We start from the raw sequence: 25,000 nt of genomic DNA, 5'->3' as shown, positions 1-25,000 counted from the left end.
CATCACAATTTATACTGTACAAAAGAAAGTAAAATCACAACAAAGACTGTGTCTGAGGAGGAGGAGCAGAAAGAGACCAATAACTGTGTAATGTCCAGTTCTTAAATGACATTGTGAGTATTAAATTTCTGTTATTAAAATTATGGTACAGCATTTTTGTTTTATAAATGGTACCATTAACATGAAAATATGACAAGTCACTAAAAAATGGCACCTTACACCAGGAGGTTGTAGTAGAAAAACATATAGAAATTGTTAGATGTTAGACAGAATGATGTTTATAGAGAAATAGAGAGAAGTAAAACAAAGCAACATGTATCTGAATTCTATACATAATGTAATGTGTGACTAAAACAACAGTGAAAAAGAAATGGACATTGTGAGGGGTTTCAATGCCTTCCCATTATACAGTTAATGTTTTGATAGCTAGCGGAGTTTAATGTTACAGTATTTCTAGTGCCCCTGTGAACTACTACTTTTATGAGTTAATTTTAAATGAATATGAGCAATGGGATGAAGTTTTTTCATTTGAACACGGTTTGTAAAAACAAAAAGCTTCCTGAGATAGCGAAGGTATGCTGAAAGCAGCACTGCATCGACGTGGTCAAACTTTACAGTACTCAAGTGATTTTTTTTCAGCCACTGTGGTGTGGCTGTTCTAAAAGTTTCTATCAGCCATAGTGAAGTACTGCAAAGGTTTGATCTCTTTCATATCTAGAGAATGACAGTTTATGAGAATGATTTTTCTTCTTTTTATTGTCTTCATTTTAAGAGATGATGGAGCAATGAATAGAAAAATAATTTATTGAGTATTCACACACTGTATGTATACTTTGATTATACATTTATAGAAGACCTATTGTATCGTGTTTTCTGCTGGAGGCTACTCTTGTTAAAGAATAGGTTAGAATAGACTCACTCAGTGCATGTGTTGTCCATTTGCCTGTCAGCAATAGTTTTGACAGAAAAAACAGGGAGTTTGAGTGACTGCTGGTCTGTCTTAAGGTATGGTAATGAGGCTAATTAGGAGAGATGAGAGCTGAACTGGATATGTGAAGGCAATTATCCGTGAAACTTTTGTCATGCTTTATCTTTATCAGATCTCTCTTTCTCTATTTTTGGCATTTGCTAGTGACATGCAGAAATGAAATATTTGAAGTGATACATATTTTAGAAAAGCAAAGCAAAGGAGGAATGCAGAGGAAAATTTACGTGAGAACATCTCATTAAACTGTACAATTTTCAATTCATCAAGGATATTGTAGATAAGCAGGAAAAGACCTTGCCTGTGTTATTCTTGTCACTTACATTTACATGAATTAAAATCAATTACTTTTTGTAATAATGAACTTACTAGACACCTACATCTTCACTGTTCAGTGTACATTGTTTTGTTTGCTCCTTTTATGTTATGGCTTACAGCAGCAAGCATGTTATTGAACATACTTGAAAGAAAAGCATGCAAAGAGCATGAAAAGAGAGTGAAAGTGCATTTAATTGTAAACTTTTTAAAAAGCTGAAATTTTCTCATTTCTGTTTTCAGGAGGCTAGTGTGATTTGCTTTCAGGCTGTTTCTTACAATCTAGTACAAACTGATTTAAAAAGAATCACTGAACAGAGCAAATGAAAACCATGTGTCACAAGTCTTGATGAATCAATGCGCATAATCCACAAAGAAAGAAGGTGATAAATGAAACTTGCACATTAATGAGACCATAACCAGGCTCAATTACTAGGCCTTTTGAAGAGCCATAGTAACTTCACACATCTTTTTATGTTCAAGGGAAAAAATTACATCCTCTGAGCTGTCTGTGCACTCTTGTTTCTTGCAGTATGTCAAAAGACAGTGTACCACTAATGCACTTTTAAAGAGACCCTAGTGTTAAAGAAAAACCTCGCTATATAAGATATAGTCAATGACTTTTTTAAAATAAAAAAATCTACTTCATAATTTAAATCATTTTATGTATGCATTTTATGTGAGTTTACCAAGTGTACTTATGAAGTCACATTACAGACAGCAAGTTGAACTTATCTTAGTAGTCCTCTCTTCTGAACTTGCTAGAAGTATGACAAGGGATATAGTGAATAGATGTGTAATAAAGATCAGCACTTATTGCCCTAGTATTTTTCCATTAAGCACCAGTTCTTTTTCTCAGGTTTGTTTTGTAGTATGTACATTAAAATCTTTGAATTTAGTCCCAGCAATAGCATTACGTATGTCCAGAATGCCAGCACAAAATACTTGAGATTGATAATAATAATCCTAAATCTTACATGAAAGGCTGGATAGTATTTTGTGTCTGTAATCTCATTTGCTTTTAGCATTGGTATGGAAACCTGATTGATCTCAGATCAAGACTGACCACTTGCTACTGTAAGATCTCCTTGTTCTGTAAAGCACAGCACACTATCACTGCTATGAGTACTCCTCCTCTCTTTCCCCTGTGTTCTTCATGTACACGTGTACACACATGAAACCACTCTATTCTTTCTACCTACAAAGACAGTAAAAGGGGTTTATTGCAGATTGTAAGCTGTAGCCATTAAATTCTTCAATAGCTTCCACTGAGCCTTGGTAAAAAAGCTACTGTTGCCTCCAACAGAGAGTTTAGAGAACTCCTCTTTCTATCAGCTTTTAGGTGATGGAGGAACAGGAAAACCCTTAGCTCACAGTCCACAGGAATACTAATACTAATAATAACAACACCAACACCAAAAGAAACAAACAAAGAAAACACACAAAACCCAAACAAACACAAAAAAAAAAACATAAAAAAAAAAAGGCTTGGCAGTTTTCTGCAGAGTAGGAATAAGGGAATGACCACAGAAATGTCACTTTCAGTCATCAGCAAAAGCAGTGCTAGGGCCAAAGGACCTAGCATGCATGATACCCTTTCTCACTGTGGAGTTCAGATTTGGTATTCGCATTACAAAGATCTGGAATACAGATTTGTGCAAGGGGGAAAACTGAAAACAATCTTTATATCACTTATCTGTTACCTGTCTGCTTGACTAAACAAATTTCTCATATGCATTCCTACTCACTTCAGCTTCTCATCTCCTCTATTGACAGTCTGTTGTATTATGCATGGATGCTCATTAGTATAAATTTACAAAGAGAACAAATGTGCTGGTCTCCAAGTGTCACTCGGAGGACTCAAAACTTCCAATCCAGTACCACATCTATGTAATCTAAAGGAGTAATTTATATAGTTACAGAAGCTAACCTTTTTTTTAGTGTGTCTGGATGTCTTTACCATGTTTTCCTAAACAGTTGACAGTGGTGGTGTATAAACACTTAAAACATTTTATTGTAGTACCACACTGTTGCAACAGGTTACCTATGGTACTTGTAACAAATAGGTTACTAATGAAGTGTCATTTCCTTACCTTATTTGGTTTGTGTTGGAACCTTAATTATATTTTCATTTTAGAATATGCTCTCAAAGTAGTGTACAGGGATTTGGCCACACGACTTGAATTAACATTAATCAAAATCGTGTGTCTGAATTCCCACCACTCTCCAGACGTACCCTGGGATTGTTGGTGGTGATTGTGTGCAGGGGGTTTCGCCAGCAGTTTCCTTTTATTCTCTGTCACGTTTCTGCTCTTCATACCTGAAATGGAAGATAGCAGGGAATACTTAAGCCCTTTTTTTGCAGGCTGTGTCAGTGAGGACAGTGACAATTCGTGTTTCCTTACTTTAATCCACATGAACCCAGCTGTGCTGAGATACTGAGGTGGCAACTGTAACCCAGGGGAACAGTCATGTCTTTGGGGGAACAAGATTTTGAACCTGAGGATGCAAGGCTGGTTCAGATAAAATTAAGCTTCATCTCTGTCATTATCCTCTGTGCCAACCAAGACTTTGTGAAAAACAGTGACTGTTTTATCAGCAGTGTGTATGTTCTTAAGAGTTTTGCATTCTTCCATATTTTCCTGTTTCTGGTTGCAAACAAAATGCAAAATACTGCTGTAACAGAGGGAAAGCATTTCAGCAGTTCTTGCAGTCTCAGTGGAGGCTGTGTGTGAAGTTCAGTGAGACAGCCAGCTCAGAGGTCCTTCTGCCTAATGAAGTAGGCTCCAGGGGTTAGACTAATTTTGGTATGGTTGGCCATGGGTTGAAACAGGTTGGTGTTTTCTTTTTCATGTGTGCGTGTTGTATATATGCATATATATTGTATATATGTATATATGCATCAGTGGCTGGTGGTCACCAATTCAGAGACAACTGTATCATGGATTTCATACCAGACCAAAATAAAATAGTCTCGTCCACCCATCTTTAAGTTTCCTCTTTAAAAATTAATTTTTAAAAAGGCTCCAGTACCAAACTCAAGAGATTTTCTGTCTGGGAATTGGAGTCAGTAAAACTCAACTGTTTATAAGTTGATCATTGTTATAAGTTGTGGTTTTGCAGCTATGTCTTCTGCTGGCTTCTTTGGAGCATCTTTAAAGAAGAGAAAAAAATAAAAGATGTCTAAGCTAATCTGTGCTTTGCATCAGAAGAAACCTCCAGAAAAAAAAAGCAAAGTTTCCTTGAATATCCAGCCTTGGAATGGTGGGTGCTGAGTGACTGAAAAACAGGAAAAAGGAATTTAATTTACTGGATTTCAAAGCAGTTACCTCATAAAATAAATAGCAACTTTCCATAATACTTTCCCATTAATCCATATATGTAATGCAAGTAAATTCTTAAATAAGAAGTTTCATATCTTCCGAAGTTTACAATGATTCCACCACGACAAGACAGTTTCTATCTGTAGTGAGAACTCATTGATTTGGTGTAGCACCCCAAGACTCATTTAAGAAAAATACAGTTATGTCCCTTTGGCTGCCTAAAACTCTAACATTTAATAAAACCCAAACCCCAGGCATTTTCTTAATTTTTGTCTTAGGTCCAATCTTGGAAAAACTTATGGATGTGCTTAACTTTACACAGGTGAATAGGCTCATGAAAATAAATTACATCTCTCCCATGCTTAAAATACAGTACAACATTATTTTTTTTGTATGAGCAAGGCTTTTCTGTGCTGCTATAAAATTCATTTTTATTTCTACTTTATCACATTCAGATGCTTTCTTTGCTATGTATTCTGTTTTAAACTAGCACTTTTAGAAATATAGTGTTCCCACTGTGGCATTGGCTAGAAAAAGAGAAAAGATGTATTTGCAACTTGTATGGGTCCAATGAAAGTGCTAATAAAGGTTGCCTTAATCCTAGAATCCAACCAAAACCCCATTAAAATTGCTAATGAACAAGCCAAGAGGTATTGTGTAATGAAACAGTTAAAGTAGCACTTGTTTCCTGGCAGTGATAGAAAGGATTTTTTCATCTTTAAAAATTGTTTCAAAATCATCTTTCAATGTATAGTCCTTTTCAGTTTGCATCTGTCTGCATCCTGAGCAATCCTTTCACCCCCTTTTCAAAGCCATATGAAGCTTGAAATGCAAGATAATTAAAACAAATCTTGAGTAAACTGTTTTGTGGAGATAGAAGTTTGATGGTTGAATATATAAAAAATTGTAACCAGATGTTGTGCAGAAGCCATAGTAGTTTAAAGATCATGAGCTTTTTCTTTTTTCTTTTTTTTTTTTTTTTTGTTTGAAGCAAAAATATTCTAATTGAAGTTGTCAGCAGGAGTGAGACTAATATGCCTGTATTTGATTAAATAATAGTTTATTTAACATTCAGTGTGGCCCAAAATTGGCTGAGACTGAAATACAGAAACTTCTTGCTTTAAATTTTTATATTTAAATAGGGTGAAAAGTAAACTGTTAGCAGTTTACTGTGAAAGCAAAATGTTAGCATCTTTGCTTGATATTCCCAACTATTATATTATTCATCCACTTCTGTGTCTCATTGGAATGCTGTGCTATCCATTGCACACACATTTTCTTCCTATTTTCTCATTAACTTGTTGGTTGATGCAAAAAAATGGAGAAATAAAGATGGGCAATAAAGTCTGGAATTCACTAGTTGATCAGAATTATTACTGAAATCTGTTAGAACTTAAGAATTTAATGCAAACATCATCCAACATCCCTTCTTGCTAGTCCGTGCAAAGCAGAGAATCTCCTGCAGACACATTAAGGGATACTCATGCATGAAAAGGGTTGTGTGTTTTAAAAATACCAGAATATCGAAGTATGTGCAATAGATTTCCTGGCAGTTATTTTCTCTATACAGGACAGCAGTGTTTGATGGATAAACTCAGAAGAAATAGTGGCTAAGATTCTTTCACTAGGTGATTGCTAGTTTTTTCTGTTGCTTCGCTAATGAACATAGTGATGTCTTCTCAAGTCACAGGCTAAGATTCTTTCTCTCTTTTTTTTGGTACTACTTTACTGCTTAAATAGCCCTATAATCTTACGTGACACTGTGCGTAAACAAGGGGATCCCCATCTTGCCTTCTGTGAGTAACTGTTGTTAAAACCGTAGGAATTTCATTCTTGCTCTGCTCTTTGTAGCTGTTTGGCCTTCTGTGTAAGAAAGGACTGTATGACTCATGATCCACAGGCTGCACTGGATTTAAAAATGAACCATAAAGGCGTGAGTTGCTTGGCTTATTGGTGGCATGTGTGCGTGTGCAAATGCTTCCCACAGGAATGCTTCAAAATGAGGACTGAGATTAAGCATTTTTAAGGCATAGACATCTTTAAAATAGCTCATTCCAGTTGTTGACTGATATTGCCTATAGTAAGGTTTCCCAGTGTTTCCTTTGTCCCTGCCGTGGGAGCAGCACCCATTAGGAGCCTTTGCAGGACCCTCTGGTGCTAGCAGCTGATGGCAACAGTCCTGCCCAGCTGCTTCCTGCCCCTTCACCTCTGTACCTGGTACTGCACCCAGTGCTTTGAGCAGTGCTGATCTCTGCTGCTCCTGCAATCTGCCAGTAAATAGCAGACAAGGCCAAATTTGTAGGACGATTGAAACATTCTGTAGGAAACTTGTATTCCATTATGAGGCCATTAATCACTGAAATGTAGTAGAGATCACATCTCTGGCTGTGCAGGCAGTCTGTGCTATTGTGATAGGTTTGTCGTTCCTGAAATGCAAAATTATGCAGGTCATCTTGAAGATAAGTCTACCACAGCTGTCCTGGTATTGCCACACATATGCCAGGGCTCCAAGGTAGATGTCAAGTCCATAGTAAAATCAGCCAAGAATTACCCTTACCATAGCAAAAACCAAGCTCAGTGCAGACAGTTTTTAATCTTTTTCTTTTCTTTTTCTATGTCTGAAACAGACTGGCATGAAATCAGTGCTAACTCTGTAGATATTCTACTATCTTCTGCTCTCCTTGTGCTTTATGCAATAGGTGGAGTTATCTGGGTATGAAATAGGAAAGGATTTGTCTTTGATTTGGCAATGGAAGAGTTAGTTGCAAAACACTGATTTGTTGACTGTCGTAGCTAAGATGCTTAGCTTTGCACTGCTTACAGTAACTTCTGGAAACTGTTCCCTCACTAACTCAGACTGCTTGCTATTAATAAAGGAAACGGGGCCTGGTATTTATATGCTAGGAATTATTTCTGGGAGGTATAACTCGTTGGTAATTGCAACTTGATTTTGGAAAGATCTTTCCATATAAAAATCCATTCATGTCACATCCACTTACATATGTGGGCATTATTCAAAGGAGCAATACTCCCTCTGTATCGTGCTCAGATTTACAGCCTGCTTTAGAGGGTCCAGGCTGCTGGTCATAGTCAGGTAGCATTGGCAGCCATCTCAAAATCTCCTCTAAGGGTCCAGAGGTTGTTACTGCATGAATCATTCAGTGTTTTTTCCTGCTGATTTTACTATCAGGGTTTCACAGCCATGAAGTTTCCACAGCCATGTCCATTTCTATACGACTAGCCACTAAGGTGTGAAATCCTAGTCCATGACACAGAACCAAAAAATGTTTCCTATAAAATATATGTAGGAAATAAAGGCCCTTCTCTTTCCAGTTCCTGAAAGAAGGCTTTTGGCAAAGAAGCTGATGAAATGGAAGGTGTTTTTTTTCTCATCGAAAAAAGGCACGTCGTTATAAATGTGATCCTTTCTGGTGTACGTATTTTTCCTTCTCACTTCTAAAGATTCCAGTAGGTGATAAAGATAAAGAAAGGGAGTGAAAACAATTTGACATTCACTGTTAAGGAAAGCCTGTCTTAAATTGAAAAGTGAATTCATAAGAATGTCAAGGGTTTTTGTTCTGTCAGTAAGACAGAAATGGCTTTGAATATAGACTGTTCCCAAGTAGCAGCTATGATTTCTTACAGCATGTCTAAATTTAAAGGGGGTTTTTTATTTCAAATTTGTGTACGTGGACCTTCTGCAGGCTGGATTCAGAACCAAATGAATTGTGATACTAGCAGGTGGAAGGTAAAAGGAAAACTGTTCCCCCACATGTTTTGCCTAAATAGTAAAGTCCGATAAATTGATTAGTAGAAAGGGACCAATCAGTTCTTCTTGGAGTCTGTGTCCAAGCTCTGCATGAGCACATGAACACAATGCAGCCTGGTGGTCTTTGCCTCGCAGTTACACATGGATGCAGCCACAGCCGCCTGTGAGTGAGCCTGCAGAGCTATTTCACTGCTGCCACTTCAGACAGGAAGCAAAGGCCTTATTTTACAAGGCGTCTCTGCGCAGTCAGCTTCATTTAAGAAGCCTCCAAAGCATGTGAAAATTAAGGTAACTGTGGGCTGGCAGGACAGTTTTCACCATGCCTCTCCTTCAGCCTGGTGCCTGATTTCTTGAAAGCTGTTTTTCAGCCCTTCACAGCACTCTGTACTGAAGCCTGAGTATGTGACAGGGTGGGTACATTTCGTCCTTGGCGTGCAGAACTCTTGATGGAAAACCCCGCTAAGTTATGTGCTTCTCTCATACTGCTCTTGTCAGGCTCGTGCCATTTCAGAGAATGACTGCCCTCAGCAGTAAGCTCTCCCTGCCACTTGCATTAGAAACAATTCCTTCGGTGAAATGCAGTCTGATTCTGACAATGCAGATTTTGAAGCTGGTGTCTTAAGCAATTTAAGAACCACTTTCCTAAAGGTAAGAGAAAGATTAGACTCGGGCCACTGGAAGCACTGCTGTGCAGTAACAGTATTCTCTCTGGGCAGATGTGAATGAGTATAGAAAGAACAGAGGGCATACCAGCTTCTAGGGCTGCAGAGGCAGAAAAGCCCCAAATCCTGCTTGTATGTTCTCAAGATAAATACTATTTGTTATTTGCTTGGGTGTTTGTTTTGTTTTGTTTTTAAATTATTTCCCTACTGGGTGATTCTCCTAAAGAAAAAAGAAGAGGTTAAGGCAGTTTGGCTAATGAGGTTAAGCTTGATTAATAAGGGATTCAGAGTATTCCTTTGTGTATACCAGTTACCATGACTTTCCTTTTTCTTGTGTTTTTACATGCTCCTACTGCCTCTAGTATTGTATCAGGAAACATTTGTGTTTCTTTTTTACTTGCCCCTGGGTTTTTTTTAACCTTGAGTTATATCGCAGATTTTGTAGTCTCCAGTCTTTATGCTGTGGCTCAGTCTTGAATTCCATGAAATGTTTCCTATCAAACTAGGATACCATATGCCCATGTTGGCCTAAAATTCTCAATGCATCATGTACCAGAAATAGAAGCTGGTAAAGATTCTTCAGAGATTGTGTTCACTTGTTCCAAAGACCTGGTTTGTTTATGGAAGGGATGCTTGCAGTACATAAACACTATTTAAGGAGAAATGTCTCCAAAATGTAGAACAGTTGTTCTCTTCCTCTCATCTTAATGGTATTTTTAAGGAAAGCCATACAACACCGTATATTGACTCTCATTTACAAGTAGGCATTAGGACCTTGATAGGAAAGAGCAAGCAGTGAATAAATTTTGTCAAACCTTCATTAGATACTTCACTCAGTTCCTTGTAAGCATTCTGAATTTATTTACAGTGGAATTTAAAAGTAGGTTTCTCTATTTTTAATAGCTGTACAGTTTTACAGACTGCAATCTGTAAAATTCAGTCTGGTCTGTCCTAATTAATACTTTTATAGCCATGAAATTTAAAATATTTTCTGTTTCAATGCAAATGAATAGCAATTAAGGCTAAAATGGATAGAAATTAATAGAACAGAAAATTGACAAGCAATTTACCGCCTCTCACTGAAGGAAGCTTCACAGAATCATTGAGGCTGGAAGGAAGCTGTGGACATCATCTAGTCCCACCCTGCTGTCCAGAGCAAGGTCGACCAGAGCACAGTGGTCAGCTCTGTGTCCTGTCAGGTTTGGAGTATCTCCAAGGACAGAGACATCACAGCCTTTCAGGGCTACCTGCTTCCGTGTTCAACAGCCCTCATAGTAACAAAGTTTTTCCATTATGTTCACATGAAATTTCCTGTATTTCAGTTTGTGCCTTTGCCTCTTGTCCTCTCACTGGGCACCACTGAGAAGAGCGTGGCTCCATCTTCTTTCCTTCCCCCCATCAGGTACATATTGATAAGATCCCCCTGAGCCTTCTCCTTTAGGTTGCACGGTACCAGCTCTCTCAGCCTCTCCTCGTATGACAGATACCTGAGTCCCTTCATCATCTTAGTGGTGCTTCACTCGGCTTTTTGCGATCCATCCAGGTATTTCTTGCACTTGGGAGAGCCCAGCACTGGTCTCCAGGTGTGGCCTCACCAGGGCTGAGCAGAGTGATCACCTCCCTCAACCTAGTGGCAGGACTTTGCCCGGGGCACTTTGAGATGGGTTAGCTTTAAAATAATAATAAAAATATAGATAAAGTGTTGGGGCTTTTTTCTCATCTTTTCTCTTTCAGGAGCTACCTCCCTAGATGGGTCCATTCCATTCTTACTTCCTAAAGCTATCAAAAAAGCCCTCAAATGTTTTTGTTCAAAGTGGGATCATAGGACAGAATAAGATGATTATGTTAGAACCATCCAATGAAACACAGACTCTGCCTTATTGTCTTGTTATCTGAAAGTGTTTGGAATGGATTGGATTAGATGAAAATGTCCATTATAAAAAGGCCACTACTTTTCAATATTTACCACACCGTGGTGTCTGGGATACCACAGTTTCTCCCTAAGCTCACAATAGGAAATAACTATGGTAATTGTGTGGTATGAGTTGGCAAATGTTGATTTTTTCTGAATGGAAGCCATTCTAGCAACAGCACATAACAAGATCTGCAGTAAGACTGCAGTCTGAAGCATACTGAAAATAATAGGTGGGCATAGTCTGCTTTGGATCCCATCCTAGGAACAGCTTTCTCACGGGGACTGCATGAGACTCAAATTATAGTTACTTCAGTTCCTGAACACGTATTTAAGCTATAGGTGCCCATGTGAAACATTTTCTTGTTACATTTTTTTGTTACATTAATCATTCTAAGGGGAATTTTTTTAAAGTACAAGTAACAGGTAAATGTTACCTCACTGGTTTTCACCAAGAAGTAGACACCTAATTGACATTTCCTCTCTGAGTCCTGAAGCCTTCTATGAAAACTTTAGATGCTAATTCTGTAACTTTGCATAAAAAGTTATTCTTCCAGTGCAGTTTCCAGATTTGGGGTGCAAATTTGGAAGGATGTAGGTGATCAAAAGTCAGTGGAACTGAGGCTTCTAAGGCTCTTAATGGCTTTCAAAATTTTTACCCCTGAGGAGCCTTTCCCCTGCTGATTTTGGCAGCCCTCAGCCAAAATCTACAAATGAGAGTTCCTCCTCTCAGCTGCTGGCTTTCTGAGCCATTTTCTGTATAAATAGAGATCACATGGGCTTTAATAAGGTCAGGGAATGTTTTTTAAATGTCTGTGATTTTTTTTTTCCTCAAAACTTAATTTTGCCCATCTGAATCCTGTGGAAGTGGGAACAGATGCCAGAAGCTGAGAACTCCAGCAGCTTTGTGCTCACGCTTGCAGCAGAGCACTTGTGGGATTGGGACCCTCAATTACTATCACATGTAGAGTTACATACTGGCTCATAGCTGAGATCTGCAAAAGCAGTCTGCTGCTTCTGCCATGTCAAAGTAGGGGTGTTTAAGGAAATATGGACCTAGCTTTGCTCCGGTTTTGTCTGTTCATTTAATGAGTAAGATTACTTCATGAAAGAAGGGATACATGGAGTGCCTTCTTGAACATAAATCGTCCAGTATTGATGCCTAAACTTAAGCACCTAATTCAGCGTTTAGGCACCTTCATAAATGACTCTTTATCTCAGAAAGTCAGTCAGTTTATAGCAAAGTCTAGCTCAAAGTCTAACTATTGATTTAGATTCTCTGTTTGAGACAGCAGGGGTTGGGTTGTTTTGCGTTGTGCCAAGAAATAAAAGAGACAGAGGCATATCCAGTTTTCTCCATGTGTCTTTCAGCTTGCTCAGTTCTGAGGATACTACTTTTAGCCAGTTACTGATCAGAAGAAGAGTAGTCTAATTTTGTACATTTTATACCATTTGTGTTTCTAATTTGAAACTAAAAAGCAAGAGCTTCATAATGAGTAAGATTTGTTCTCTAACAACGGCTGAGTTTGTTTGGAAGCACGCAGCGATCTGTGTGTGTGAGCACTGAGGTTTCAAGCAGCCGTTCAGCATCGAGCTGCTGCGTGGGTCTGTTTCAGCAAAATGTGAGTAGAGAAAGGTTTGGGTTCCAGGATTGCAGCTCAGAAACCAGGCTCCCTCTGTCCTGCTTATGCACATTGATATGTCTACCTAACCATTTTTTGTAGATAATATTATTATTCCTAAATTGGACTTCTTTTTTTAATCTGATTTTGATTGCTTCATATAAATACTGTTTTAAAATTGCCTGAGTGGTCAAGCAGATTTAGAAAAGTGGGAAGACCTTTACCCAGCAACATAGTAACTTTTACAGCAGTACCTAAAAAGGACTGATAAAACCTGTTCTGATACTAACACCATAATTCTGGTGAAGATGCTGAGAGATGCTACTGGCAGCTTTTTACTGTGTTAGGTGATAAACTGTGAAAAGATAACAGGACACAAATTTAAGCAGACTTTAAAGACTTGTGAGCACACCTCAACAAGTATAATATGTTACCTTGAGCCGAGGTAGAGGAGGAAGGGAGAAAAATGGTGCTACATGGAGGGAAAACAAAGACAATCAGGGCTTTCTTCTTGAGCAGCTGCAGCCAGTTCCACTAATGGAAGTGCAAGAGCAGAAACTGGCAGCACGAGGTATGCGTTCGTTTTTACAGATGGCTGTGCAGACAAGTTGGTAATTGAGAAGGAAGTGGTGTACGTGAGCTGTTTGACGGGGGACAGCCCATTACAGTACTTTCCTGTGTAATTGACTCGGTGAGTTATGGGAGGCAGAATTTCTATTCCTCTTGAATAGGTTTCAGTTGCTGCAAAGTGACATCTCTCTTGCGCGGGAAATGCACGTTTCCAGGTCGATTTTCTCTTTCTTGCTGTTGGTGTTAATAAAACCTTAAAAGTAAATTTTTTGGTTGCCTTCATAGAAGTCTCTGTCACACTGCTGGTAGTCAGTGGCAAAATACACCAGAAGCAAGCTCATACCATAGTGTGTCGGCTGCTGTTTAAGGCACTGGAAGAGATTTAATGGTGTTCAGCTTGTGTAAATTGAAGGCTAAGACCATAAAATTATGTTATATCTAGTAAACTGATTTCTAAAAAAATCATAATCTAGAATGATTAAATAAATATTTAGCTCTTTGTAAACCAGACTAACATATAGTTTCACCAGAAAATATTTCTCGGTGTTCATTACAAATGCCTCACATCATAAATATGTAGTATAAAAACATAAATAATAATACACATAAATAAATATATGTGTATCTGTTTAGTCTCTGTGCATGTATTTGGCCCATAAGAAGATCACATATATTTTTAACACACAGTGTTTAAAAATTAACCGTCACTGGCTGTGACAAGAAAGCCTAACCAGCAGAAAAAGTTTTATTGTTTCATATGTGTCCCACTGCAAATGTTAAGGAGGAAACTGTGAAATTATCTTCCATACCTGTTTGGGTTAACAAGGCTGTGAACTACATAATTTTCACTGATAAATGCTCAAGTGAATGAAAATTAATAAGTCATTATAAAGTGTGATCCCATAGTTGCATATGGCTATTAACGGATGATGAAAGCAATGGTAAATTCCTGCCTGTGGAGCTCAGGCTCTGGCTCAAGGTGGTGTCCAAAGCCAGGTCCCTTCCAGCACAGTGGCAAAGACTGGGTCAGCTGTAGTTTGAGGGAAGACGTAAAGGTGATAAGGTGACAGTGGTGAAGAGTTCCAACAACAAGTGATTTAATGGCTTCTTTTCATGACTATGTTTTTCTTAATTTAATAATTTTTTTGATCAGCTGTAGTTTTACTTTGGTAGAAATCATGACATCCTAAGCTAGTATCTTACTAAATCTTTCTTGATTAGGAAGAAACAAAAAGGTTGTAGTTTGCTGCCTGGATTTTGGGGTGGAGTTGGAGGTTTTTTGAGTAGTGAATGCTGCTGTCTCTAAGGTAGTTTTACAAAATGCAGGGAAATGCATCAAACACTGGGACAAAATCTACTGATCTGCATTTTTGCTGCTGAAAAAAAAATATTGCAATTTACATGTACATTAAAATATTTACTCTCCCTAAGGGATCAGGGCTAGGATTCTGAAAGGCTGCGCTAGCAGTAATGTTTAATTTACTGTCTGGGTTTTTTTCTTTCTAAAACCCCCCCCCGATTCCTCTCATTAAAAGTTTTTAATACAGCATATATATAAAAAGATGGTGTTATAATAGAGCATTGAAATTCCACTAAACTTTTTATACGAATTAGATGTGTAATTTTGACTTTCCTCTTGGCATTTTTACTTTCTTTCTACCTTGCCTTTCTTCTGCGTCTTTCAAATACAGATCTTTAATACAATTGTTCTTGAAAATGTCTTAGATGAACAGTTTGGATTTGGCACATTGAATCGACTTAAAGACGCATCTTTTAACCCATAGTTAAGGTCAAAAACAACTTCCACTTTAACACTCTGCTTTTTCGGTTTTGCTTTTTTTGACAACTTACGCTTTTGTGATGAGAATTTGCTGTGCCTGGTCTATTCCTGAAATCTGTCCAGGTTACAAAGGGAAGAAAACTCAATTATTTTCCTTTTAATTTAGATACAGTTACAGCAAAAGCAACTAAATTTTTTAAATGTGAAGCTTTACAGAGACATAGTTGTGTCTGTTTTCATAGTTAAGAGAATAAAGCAGTTTTGATTAAACACATTCAGAGAGGTCTGAGTGCCTCTGCAGCCAAAAGAAATGAGAGCTGAAAGATGCCTTTCCCATCTTAAACAGAAGAAAGTAGCACTTACTCCAACATCCAAATGCTGTCTTGCTGCCCAGGTTTTAAACTTCAATTAGTCTGAACCTCTCCAAAGCTCAAGATAACTAAATATCTCCATATGTAAGGAGGACAAAACAGGAATGATCAAGCAGGTGTGAAACAAGAAACTCTTACATACTCACAGCAGTGCAAACCCAGCAAAGACAAATGCAACCATAAGTGCATTATACTGTTTTTCTGAACTGTATGGTAGCAGCCCGATGGTTAGAGATATGAGACCAGATGCTTACAGTTGTTCCTCACCGTAATGAGTCACCTGGCTCATACTGAACCGAGCATATGAGTTTCCCAGAGCTCCCCTTTTGGACCTCCCGTGCTGCCAGAGAGCACCCACAGCCATCATTTTGCCTTTTTTACAGTGAGACATATACAGTTGTATTCCTCAACTTCATCGTTGGAAATAGGTCAGGCATATGCTTACTCTTGAGCAAAACTTATGATTTCTCTGCACCTCATGTTCTGAAGCCATGATTACAGTGTGATGTGTTTCTGGCACAGTAGGGAGGCCAGAGAATGTAAAAAAATCCACTCAGGCTTCATCATATCATAATTTTGTGATGGGAAGTGAAAGTAATCAGCAATAAGACAAGTTTTGTTGTGTCCAAAACCAAGAGGATGATGTAAGAAAAATACTTGGCTACTGCTTGTGGAGCCTATTTGAGTTTCTAAAAGCATCTTCTGGCAGAAATTTTGAAAACAGGATGTATTTGGCATTAGCAGAGTGTCAGGCACCATTGCTTAGTCTAGCTAGCTAAAAAGAGCAGTGTTTTTGGCTGTGCTTTTTACAGTATATATTTTCCTACATGAAGTTCCATTAAAATAAAAACTGAAAGTTCAGTGCATTTTAAAATACGTTCTATGTAAGATGGGGTGTAATGATGCTTCTACATGGCTACGAAGGTTGAAATAATGTAGAGTTAGTATTTTACAAATCTAAAGCAGTTTTGATGAAAAAGAAGGGCCTGATCCTGGAAAGACACCTGAGAGAATTTCTTGTTATGGTATTCTCTTCTTGCTTATTGCTTAGCAGAAAGCATTACTAATGATCATCTAGTTTCAATGAAGTATTGGTAACTTGTGAAAATCATTAAGGAGTTAAAAAAAATAATTAGGCATTTGGGCTTGACGTTGTATACACAAAGTTTCAGACTTGTTCAATTTGAAATGGTCAAGATATGAAACCATAAAAAATGTGAATAAATACTCTGCATATCAAGGGTTGTTATGCAATTACATGCTTTCAGCATGGTTCTTACTGAGGGAAAACAGTAGAGAGATCTGCAAGACATATTCAGTGAATAATTACAAACTTTCATAACTTAGCTACATAAAAATAATAATCCACTTGTTGCTTTGCTACTACTAAAATATTAAAATGTGTGCATACGTTTGTTTTTTTCCCAGAGCAAAGCCATTCTGACTGTATATTTGTTAGAAAGTTATCTGAAAAACTTGAAATTCCCTCTGCCCCCACCCCCCAGTTTTGGCCAATCTCCAAATTATAAACAGCTGAACAGATTTAAATAAAGTTTTCAGTACAACAAAAAAAAAAGTTACATCTGGGCTGACAAAAACATGCGCCAAGTTTCAGCCTAATGTGATTTGAGACAACTGTGATATTAAACCTCAGACCTCGGAACTGGAATGGAAATAGATACAGGCTCTTTGCTGCACTGGCCCCTTCAGAATTTGGGATTGTAATGTAGTGGTTATAAGGCTCCAAATTATTAAAGCTTGACTTAATAGATGCATATTCTAGTTATTTAGACCCTATTGGCTTATTCTTCCAATGATGTACAGGAGATTTTAACTGATAACTCCAACTAGTGCTAGTGCCATTGATCACTGACCGAAACCTTTTTATCTGTGTCTCAAACCATCCCATGACTAGTCATGTTGACTTACCTTTACTGGGCTGATTTTTAGAAATTAACTATGGTAAGTAAATTCACATTAGAAAAAGAGCAAGAGGTTCCATAACATTTCTTGAAAATGGTGGCTAGGTGCTCATTAGAGCATTTGAGCACATGGCTGGGTTCTATGTGGGTTGTGGGCCATAGTTGTTGCTCAGGCTTTGCTGGGTTTGAGCTCAAGTGCCTGTTTCTTTGTGACACTACCAAGAAAAGCAGCAATATTGGCCAATATTATTGACTAGTACAAACTGAGTATGCAAAGCCAAGCAGACTCGTGCAGAAGTATTGTCACTGACAGTAGAAGTATAATCACTAATTGACATTTAGCAACAAAAAATATGAGTTCATTTCTGCTTGCTAATAGCTTATAAAACTTTGTGTATGGGAAGTAAAGGTCTAGGGTTTTGTTCCTTTTGGGGTTTGGGGATTTTTTTAAAGAAACTATATTTGTTTAAGATGATCGTAGAATCATAGAATTTAAGAGTTGGAATGGACCTTACAGGTCATCTAGTCCCAATCCCCAAGAGCTGAGATTACAGGCATTGTAGGCTTTCTTAGAAAAACCTCCATTTTTCTTGCAGACATTGCAAAAATTTCTGAGGTGTCTTTTGACAAGCAGGTCCATTCTGTGCTTAGTGGCATCTGGGAGTCAAGAATATCTAGTCCAATCCTGCCACAGTCTGGTTTCATCCCAGGAAATCCATTCTAAAGCTATGTGTCCCCACTATAAAGAGCTATTTCGTAACCAAAATGCTCAACAAGTAACAGCATTTATTTTTTTCCAGAAGTGGTTTAATTATTCATTTATTTGTGTATGTAAGCTATGTTGAAACACTTTGGTACTGGAAGAATCAATGTGGATTATCCTGTAAAGACTTTAAGAAATATGGAAATAGGAAAAGGTAAAGAAAGATAAGATACAATGCCTAGAGCAGCAGGAAAGACAAATTTACATACTTTGCATTAAATTTAGGGAAGGATGTTTAGGTGGCCTACTTTGAAATTGTAAACAAGTAAATAGTTTGCAAGTACTAAATAAGCAGAAGTATAGGTATTTAATACATATACCTATTACTGTGTATTTTGTAGATCGTTGTCTGATGTAGTCATTGTACTATTTCGTTGCAACTAATGTCCAGTTTGAATCAGATCTTTCTTTAAAAAAGAAAGAATGAATTGCTTTTGTCAATATTTTAAAGATATGCTAGCTCCCTAGCACTCTATGAAGATTTCAGTGTAATTACACCATCTAACCCCATTCAGATGTGTAGAAATGCAGCATATAAACTAGACCTTTCTATATATTTTTTGAGTTTTCCTGACTTTGTAGAGGCATTTCCCAAACTCCAGGAATACTAACAGAAATAAAAACGGGGAAAGAGTGACTCAGATTAAGACTCCACTTGGTTAATACACCACACCAAGAAACCATAGGCCAGCAGACAAGAAGTAGGAATGGAAAGGAATGGTTCTGCAGTTGTAGCTGAATCTTGGGCATATACAGTCATTTCCGCTTGGAAACTTCTCACCCTCCAAGTAGACCAAATTGGGATTAGTTTAGTGAGGCTTTTATTGTGCTCTTACGGAAAGTATTTCAGCAGCCAGGTGAAGCTGGGCAAGGATATGCAGCCACAAAAAGAATTGGGACCTTCAATTTGCTTGTAGATGTGTGCACCTTCTACGGGTGAGCTGTATCTCATATGCACAACTAGTCAGATGTTCACTGAAGGACATCAACTTCCATTTAGTTCTCTCCTTAACCAGACTGAGAAAAATGTCATATATGAGTGCTTCTGATTTACGAGACAAAGTGGGGGATGATGTAAGGGGGTGAGAGAGAGATTATCTTGACGACAATCCTGATTTTATTGTACCACTTTAAAGTAGCACAACCTGCTGTACTAATGAAATTGTGTTCTTGGTTTAAAAGGGCAATTGTTAGCCTGACTTTGTGATCACTAAAAACATTTCCCCAATCTTGTTAAATTATTGCACTCATTTCAGATTTTTATGGCTGTGCAGCTTACCAGCCCTCGTTTCTTTACGTTTCATTCATTTTCCTTGTATTGATGATTAATGGAGGATGTCGAACGTTAGAGTGAGCAGGCATCAGCAAATGCAAGATCATAATTAGTTTAGCTGACGAGGGCCTCTGATAGCACTTGCATCTGGATGGAAAAATTACCCTATAGGGAACTGGCTGCTCACCAGGTCTTTTTAGTGATACATTGTGAAACACCCGATGAATCAAATGCCCTTTCAATGCCAAGAAAGTGTTCCAGTCTTGAAGCCAAAATTATGTCTGCAGAAAGCTTTCCATTTGAAATGTATCAGAGTACAATTATAACCATTGTATTTTTTTGGCATGAGCACCAGTCTTCTACAGTATGAACTAAAGTTAAATAAATTACTTAAATTTTGCAAAACCCTGAATTTTTTACTTATAGTGTTAGTAATTTTTAATTTATAATAAAATTATTTTTCTTCCAGACTGTTTTCCCCTGTACTCACTCATTCTTATCTTAGATGCTGAAGGTTTCTTACGGATTTTTTTCCTTTGCAAAAAAGGAACGGAGTTGAAATTCAGATTTTCTTTTCAGCAGAAGAATTCTGATTTCCTGCTTATTAGTATTTGTGCCCATAAAGAGTCTGGCTTTTGTTTAAATGAGAAGTTTAATGATATCATTACTCCATAGAAAAAATTTAACAAGCAATACTCATAAATGTGTCTGCTTTTAAATATTCCTGGATCATTATGAAATCTGATTAATGTGCAGATCGGTCTGGTTAAAAATCACTTTGTTTTTAGGGAAGGTGTACTGTGCCCTTCTTTTCCTGACTAAAATATAATAAATAAATCTCTCTGTCGATAAGACAGTGTTTTCTGAGGTTTCATATGAAGTTCAGAAGAGATCTCATTAGAGAACACTGGGTTTTCATTTGTATGGCAGAGGTTACTCCTTGTCTATAGTGGGCTATGGGAAGTATATGGTACCTTATACTGTTTTCAGAAGTAAGTGGGAAAGGCTGGAACTGAATGTCATGTATTCAATTAATAAAGTATAATCTCCATTAAATGAATTAGTGTGACGCAGGTACAAACTGGAGTTAATTGAAGTGGTGATGTTTCAGAATTCTTGTTACCAATCACACTTTAAAAGCTAAGCTAAAAGCATTTTAAAAGCAAGCTAAAAAGAAATAAGGTTGTGAAACCAGAAGGAGTTTGCAGAATGTTCTGTCAGCTTCCAGAGGGTTTTTTTTTCAGAATTTGCTGTTTAGAAACTATCATTAAATGCACAAAACCTGAAGTTCAAAAAGTTAAAGCTGTTATTCTGAAAAGGCTTTGGTGTTTCACACACCTCATCCATCACTCTAGGGTTAATTATAATGAAAATCAGTGGTGCCTATTAAGCACAATTGAACCTGACCTCATTATGGGCAGTGTGGTTTTATACTGTCATTGTTGCCAGTCTAGAGACAAAACTCCTGTGTTGATTTGTCCTAACTCCGCAGCTCATGTGACTCACCTCTGACCTGGTTTTTTTCCCTTTTTCTTCCCTATTTCAGAGACGTAGAGGCTCGGGTGTTTTTTGTGCCAATTGCCTGACCACAAAGACCTCTCTCTGGCGAAAGAATGCAAATGGTGGATATGTATGCAACGCGTGTGGCCTCTACCAGAAGCTTCACTCGGTAAGAAGAACTTACCGGTTTGTTCAGTGAAAAAAAAGGGTTATACAGCTATGCTGGGCAGCTGTGGTCTTGTCTGGTTGTGTGATTAGTACCACTCCCTGGCCTGCAGTTAATTTCCTAACAGGGTTTCGCAGAATGGTCACTTTGGGATCAGATGTGATTCATTATGAAACAGGCTGGGATGCTGTGGGCAGACGTGTTTGAGATCACCAGTGATGCATTTAATTATTTTGATACAAAATAAGGGGAAAATAATTTCTTTTCTGGGAATTCCATTTAAAGGCATACAATATGTTGTGATGAAAGCTTGCTAAATTCAAGAATTCTCATGTTCGTAATAAGACCCACAATTCTTAAAGTTAGACATCACATCTGTATCAAAAATATATCTTGCTGGTTTTTGTTTGCTTTCATATCCCTTGCCTCCTTTATTCTTGACAGTAAATTTCCTGGAGATATGGGGTGGTGGGTTTTTGTATTCTTTTTTCTGCAGTTCTTATGGTCTGCTGGAGGATACTGAAATAACTCAACAAGGAAGCTATTCACTTGATGGCACTCATCACTTGGTGAGGTGAAGATTCACCATCCCTCAGGATCAGGCAGAGAATACGTACACTTATTCCCTGTATAATCATGGACTGTCAATACTGCTTTTCATCCTATTGACACTTGACTTGATCCTGAAAGATGTTGAATGCTCTGGTCTAGGTCCAGGAAAGCCACGCTTAAGTGTTCCCTTGGATCAGTGCCAAAATACGTGGAATCTTTTAGGTTAAGACCCACTTGTTAAATATTATCCCCCTTGTCTTTAATAGAAGCACATGGGAGAGTCAGGTGACCAAGATTTGACTCTAATTAATTAAGTTTTAGAACATTCCCATGAAATTAAAAATGTTACTATTTTTCAGAAATAGAAACCGAGGCAGCCTTTGGGAGTTTGCCAAGGCAACATAGCATTTCAGGCTTAAAGCCTAAATCAGAAATCTGTGTGGTGGCTGAGAACGTGCATTTTTTAAAACTTATTTCAGAAATCAGATTTGAGGAATAAGCTTTTAAATGGTCTTGTGTATAGCCCATGTAACTATCCTGTTTACTCAAGATCCTGCTGGGCCAACTCACTTAATAAAACAGAAAAGTATTCCACTTTTTAAAGCAGCAAGACCATCACCAGACTGAAAGGTTAGCTCTGTTTGCCATGTGCTGTCACTCTCAGGTCAGTAACTGTTTCAAAGCTCCAGAACAGCCCAGCCCAGTCAGTCAAATAGCATCTGAGCAGGAAAAGATGGAATAATACACAGTCTCTGGCCAGCATCTTGTCCGGGTCTTGTTGCAAGTATCATCTACCTGGAGGCCTCTCAAAGTTATAGCTATAATATCTAATTTAAGGGAATTGATCAGTGGTGAGCATCCACAAAGATTTTAAGAAGAACTTACTAATTATTTTTTCTATTTGGCATTTGAGGCCAGTTACTTGTTGAACTTCCATTTGCAGCCTCCATTTTCCCTTTTTTTAAATACACTTTTCTAAACTAATAGTGTTGGACCTTACCATTAGCATAATTTACTGAATAGATATAAGCTACAAGGATCAGTTTTGTATTCAAACACATAACTTGGATCATTCTTACAAACCAGTAGGAATGAACTGGTGTGCTTCCAACAATAATAATTAGAAATACAATGTTAAAATTTATTTTATGCATGTCAAAGGCAAGAGGCTGACACTACCCTTAGCTCCACTGTTTAAGCATGGCAATAAGCTGTCATTCAGTGGACATTTGACATTAATATTTTCAGTTGTACTTTGACCAAACAAACACAAATCATTTAATTAAGCTTTACTCTGCTGTGGTATGACAACAACTCCATTTTAAGTTGAGGTGAAATAATCAAACAAATTTCTCCTTTGGGCACCTATTGAGACAGTCCCATATAGAGGGATGTTCTTGAGTCTGACACCAGAAACACAAAAGTTTCTTTTGTCCATCTGGCTGTCTGTACATGAAGAATTGCACCAAGTGTTTGTCAGATATGTTTTTGAATTAAAGGATATTGGATAATGCAGCTATTAGGTAAATGTCCAAAATTATAAAAATTCAAGGAAATGAAATTCCTTTCTAAAAGACACCCTGTTCAACTAAATTAAGCTACACTGCTGGGTAAAATTCACCCACAAGATAGTTTGCACATTTCTTAGATCCCTTTTGATTGGAGTATTACTATCTAGTACAACCATTCTCAATTAACTCAGGCCTAAGGTCCCTTTTCTACTTGCATTTAATAAGAAAAAATAATCTGTGGTCTCTCAGATACTGCTAGGTGGTAGTGACTGACAAATGTTTACATGGTAGTGATTTCTGCTATAAGTCACATTTCTATTTCTATAATACCCTTGAAAAATTTCTCAATTTGTTTTCAAAAATGTTCAGTCTATCTAGGGGTCATTTACATTAAAATTGCCTTATTTTTCACATTTCTCTTCTTTAATGCAAACAACAATGTTAAGAAATGTATAATAATAATACAAGTGGCAATTATTAAAATATTTTTATGAGAAAAATGCAGCTCATTGCAAACATACACACAATATTTACATTTGCTGTCTACCAAGAATCATGAATTTGACCATTATTATTGTGATGCTGTTCCTCATTTTTTAAAAGCTCTAATTTGGTCATCAACACTAGATTTTGTTCCACAGTGATTCCTTGGTCATATCCTCAGAATGCTTCAGTGAAAAATTATGGCATATCTAGGATTAGTCTAGTGAAGGGATCAGTCCAATTTCCCACAGTATCTAGGGAGTTTAATATGTAATATAATATAATGAATTGTTTGCTGAATTTTGGTGGGTTTTTTTGTTGTTTTGTTGGGTTTTTTTTAAGTTACTCATATATTTGGAGTAGGGAGATTGCCAGTTGATACAGAGATGGCAAAAAAAATTTTGTGATCATCCTAAATACGTTACATATGACATATAACTAGTGATCTCACACAGACCATTTTAGAAGTAAAGTTCTGGTAATGTTTCCACCATTTTCTAAATTTAATGTCACATTGAAAATCAAGAAGAGAGCTTAAGCTTTCCTATCTGCCCTGGCTGCAACCAAATACAGAATATTACTAGCTCTACCTTACTACTATGAATAAGGAAAATAAGCAAATTTACACCACTTAATAGTCCGTTTTAACCATATAAAGACTAGTCTAATCAGATGAATACAGTCATATGCATGCTGAAGTATTTTAAAGTTGGACCTACAGCCTTTAGCTCCTCATAACTGCAAATAAGTGTGTGAGGGTCCCTAATCACAGGTATGAACTTCACTTTAACTACTTCCACAATCAGACTTCATATCAGTAGCATGAAGAGTAAGACTAGAAGTATTTCCAAAATATTGAAAGGTTATCTGGAAGCTGTATGAAAATGGTGTGTATTGTATAATAAAAGTTTAATAAGAGCAACAACAATATTGTAAGATCTCACACAGCATGTCAGTATGACTGTGTTACCATTGTCATAAAAAGGCAAGGAAATTACACGGAGCTAGTAATGAAGAGTATGTGCCTAAGCATATTAATCAGCTACTGATTCTGCAAACTATAAATTCTATCTGCACATAATTTACATAGAAAATAGTCTAATTTTATCTAACATGATTTTGTCTCAACTCTGATCCATGTGAGGAGGCTGGTTCAGGTGATGTTTTTCTCCTAAGTTTAAATTTCTTGTATTAAAAATCTAAATCAAAGTGTGTACCACTTCTGATTCAGTGTTTTAATAGAAAGCAAAATCTTAACAAATAACTGCACTGTCTAAAAATGTAGCTAACCATTAAGAATAAGCCAACCATAGGGAAATAAATAGGTGAAAGTGGAGAGGAAGATGGCAAGTCAAGACAGACACTAGATCTCTACAAATAATAGAGCGAGTGCTCTTCCAGCTCTGAATGTTTTATATTAGTTTGAAGTTATGAACATATAAAAATTCAAGGAACAAATTGCTTTGGATATAGACAGTAAGCCAAAATTAAATCTGCACTTTAAAACAATGTTAAAATTTC

The 25,000-nt window shown here is 37.3% G+C and overlaps 1 protein-coding gene across 3 annotated transcripts in view; it reads left to right on the top strand.

Annotated features, from left to right (window-relative positions):
* Positions 1-25,000, top strand: part of TRPS1 (trichorhinophalangeal syndrome I) — a 176,847-nt gene that overhangs the window by 149,418 nt on the left and 2,429 nt on the right. For all 3 annotated transcript variants that reach the window (XM_009076909.1, XM_009076894.1, XM_009076902.1), the window contains exon 5: positions 20,814-20,936. In XM_009076909.1, coding sequence (XP_009075157.1) covers positions 20,814-20,936 — 123 coding nt within the window. The remainder of the gene's footprint in view (positions 1-20,813; positions 20,937-25,000) is intronic.

Source organism: Acanthisitta chloris, unplaced genomic scaffold, assembly GCF_000695815.1.
Source record: "Acanthisitta chloris isolate BGI_N310 unplaced genomic scaffold, ASM69581v1 scaffold5060, whole genome shotgun sequence".
Taxonomy (NCBI): Eukaryota; Metazoa; Chordata; class Aves; order Passeriformes; family Acanthisittidae; genus Acanthisitta; species Acanthisitta chloris.
Note: the sequence above shows the minus strand (reverse complement) of the source record. Positions and strands in the feature narration are given on the sequence as shown.